The 2,830-nt window shown below is 48.6% G+C and overlaps 1 protein-coding gene across 6 annotated transcripts in view; it reads left to right on the top strand.

Moving 5' to 3' along the window:
• The first annotated feature begins 55 nt into the window (after positions 1-55).
• The window catches only part of PSAP (prosaposin), a 34,575-nt gene continuing 31,800 nt past the window's right edge, over positions 56-2,830 (top strand). For 4 of the 6 annotated variants that reach the window (XM_021710756.1, XM_008054749.2, XM_021710754.1 and 1 more), the window contains exon 1: positions 124-241. In XM_021710756.1, coding sequence (XP_021566431.1) covers positions 202-241 — 40 coding nt within the window. In that variant the 5' untranslated portion in view covers positions 124-201. Of the gene's footprint in view, positions 242-2,830 lie in introns of all 6 variants that reach the window. The other 2 variants (XM_021710753.1, XM_021710755.1) reach the window with 1 other exon arrangement.

Consider the following 2,830-nt stretch of genomic DNA (forward strand, 5'->3'; position numbering starts at 1 on the left):
CCCTACCCCTCCTCTCCCCAGTATGCCTTGCTTTCGCGCAGGCGCCCTAAGCGGCGCTGAGTCAGGCTGCGGGAAAAGCCAGGCAGCTCCAGACGGGGCGGGGTTGCGCCTGCGCAGTGGGCCGCTTCGGGGCTGGGCAGGGTTATATCGGCGGGGATCAGCTGACGCTCTGCATTGCAGACTGCAGAATCAGGCGGCGCCATGTATGCTCTCTTCCTCCTGCCCAGCATCCTGGGCGCGGGTAAGCCTTGGGACCCCCCGGCCTGAGGAATGGGATCCTTAGAGCGTCCACCAGTCCCTCAGCGGGCCGTATCGGGCCTAGCCCCTCGGCTCCCCATGCCCGGGTTGGGGAGGGGTGTGCACTGCGCAGGCGCGTGCGCCGGGCGGGTACTGCCGGGGCAGCCGGGCTGGGGGAGTGGGGGGTAGTGGTGGCTGCGAAGAAGCCCCGGAGCGGGGCTCCGGGCTCTGAGTAGCATTCCTCCCGGGGCTCGAGTGAGTGCCTGTGCGGTTGGAGTCGCCCAGGGCCTTCCCGCTGCCCTTCCAACAGTGGGGGTGGGCCTTGTAGGGTGACCCCTCCAGCAGCTGTGTTATGCCTGTGTTGGGCGCACGTGATCGAGATGGCTTGGCGTCCCATCCCGCTGCACAGAACATTGGCCTCAGTTGCTCCAGTTTGTAAGGTTATTGAAGCCTCACAAAGCACATGTCTACTATCTATGTTGATTATGTTTGCGTATGTATTTACTGTGGCTCCTAGGTATTGAAGATGATATGGGATATTTGTGGTCCAGCCATTTTGCCATGGAGTTCTTATTTCAGTAGCTTTAATATGTCTTGCACAGCCATTGGCCAGTTTTAGCAGTGGCCTCTATTTTCGGAAAATATAAGTATATGAGAAGTTGTACACAAAGAATGTCATACCTATTGATTGTCCTGAGGTGGTACTTACTGATGGTTGTTAAAAATCACTGCAGGTTATGAAGCCAACGCCAGGGAACCAGCTGTACTGCCTTCCTGGTATTAGAAGGGGCCCTCCTGCCCTCCGTGTGTCACCATGGCCCTTCTTTATTCACTAACTCTTGATGACTTCCCATCTTGTTTGAATCATCATGGTAAAGGGAAAAAAGTTTCCCAGTTGTGGAGCCAGGTTTTACCTATAGAGTGGATCCCAAGTCTAGGTGTTTTCAGATAATAGCCCACGAAAGGGTGATATACTTGATCTTTAGCTTCCCCAACCTCAATTTCTGTTTCTTAGTAACTATATGATTTAAGGGCCAGCATCCATTCTAACTACCATGCAGCCATTCAAATTTTAAATGAATGACAGTTGAGGGAAAACCAAAGAAAGATATTTAATTATGGATGAAATAGATTTAAGATGTTTTGCTCATGTAAGCTTTCAACAACACTCAAAATGTGTTTTGGGTTTTTTTTTTTTGAGTTGGAGTCTCACTCTGTTGCCCAGGCTGGAGTACAATGGCATGCTTACAGCCACCATAGCCTTGACCTGCTGGGCTCAGGTGATCCTTCCGCCTCAGCCTTCCAAGTACCTGAAACCACAGGCATGCACCACCACACCCAGCTAAGTTTTTTGATTTATTGTAGAGACCAGATCTCGCCAAGTTGCCCAGACTGGTCTTGAACCCGTGGACTCAGGCAATCCTCTCACCTCAGCCTCCCAAAGTGCTGGGATTATAGGCACTAGCCACTGCGTCCAGCCTCAAAAATGTATCCTAATGTTACAGCCAAGCTCTTAAATTTGTCTTACCTGTACAGTATGAAAGGTGATCTGCTTATAAAGAAAGATTTTTGGGTTTAGTAGTTGAATTTCTACTACTTTTATTCTATGGTCTATATAATAAACTAATGCTAGTGTCTAAGTTTTCTATACTGATTGAGAGCAATTTCTTTTTTCTCTTGTATGATATCAAGCAGTTGACATTTTTGTGGACATTGAGTCACTCCTCACAAGACCCCTTAAGAATTCTGAGTCACTCCCATCACCCAAAAGTGATGTCATTGTTTCTTGGGAAATGTAAAATCCCCTTCTGGTATATATAGGAATATGGAGTATGGTTAGCCACAATATCTTCCCTGAACACTTGGGTAAATGGGAGATATTATATTGGCCTTTGTCTAACTTTGCTGCCCTGCCATTAGAATTATGCCAAGGTCATGCTGATAAAAGTCTTTGAATGGTGACTTGCCTTGACGGCTCTGGTCCCATGATGGCTTTTTTGAAATGTTACTCTTAAATTTTCTGAAAACAATTATAGTGAGTTTGTTAGTGAAAGTGCATGGTGACTGCAGCCATTGTGCTCCCTGAGAAGCACTTGGAACTTTCATCACGGCACTACTTTAGTACAGAGTGCCATCGTGAATTAGGAGGGGCTTTATGTTTTGTGTTTTAGTGATGTCTTGGTGGTAGACACTTATTTTTGAGCTGCTTAGCTACCCATCCAGTTGCCCCTCCCTTTTCACTACCTAAAAAAGAAAGTGAAGCCATAGCATGAGGAGAGAACTGGAGAGCATCACATCTAACCCTCTGGCATGAAAACAGGTCCACCGAGGTGATTCCCAAATCACTGGCCATTTACTGGGGGTGCTGGGACTCAGGACCCAGGACTCCTCATGGTGTTTGCTCTTTCCACATCCCCCTGTCAACACATACCTCTTACCTTAAAACAACTTAGTGAGTATGATTTATATACTTGGGCATTTTAAGTGGACAACCGATGAATTAGAGGGAGCCTGTCAATGTAAGGGCCTCCAAGGTTGAGGAGTAGAGCACCAGCAGCAACCAGAGCCCCCCCCCCCCCCCCCCCCCCCCCCC

Source organism: Carlito syrichta, unplaced genomic scaffold, assembly GCF_000164805.1.
Source record: "Carlito syrichta isolate Samal-C Ts95f unplaced genomic scaffold, Tarsius_syrichta-2.0.1 Scaffold301031, whole genome shotgun sequence".
In the NCBI taxonomy this organism is placed as follows: Eukaryota; Metazoa; Chordata; class Mammalia; order Primates; family Tarsiidae; genus Carlito; species Carlito syrichta.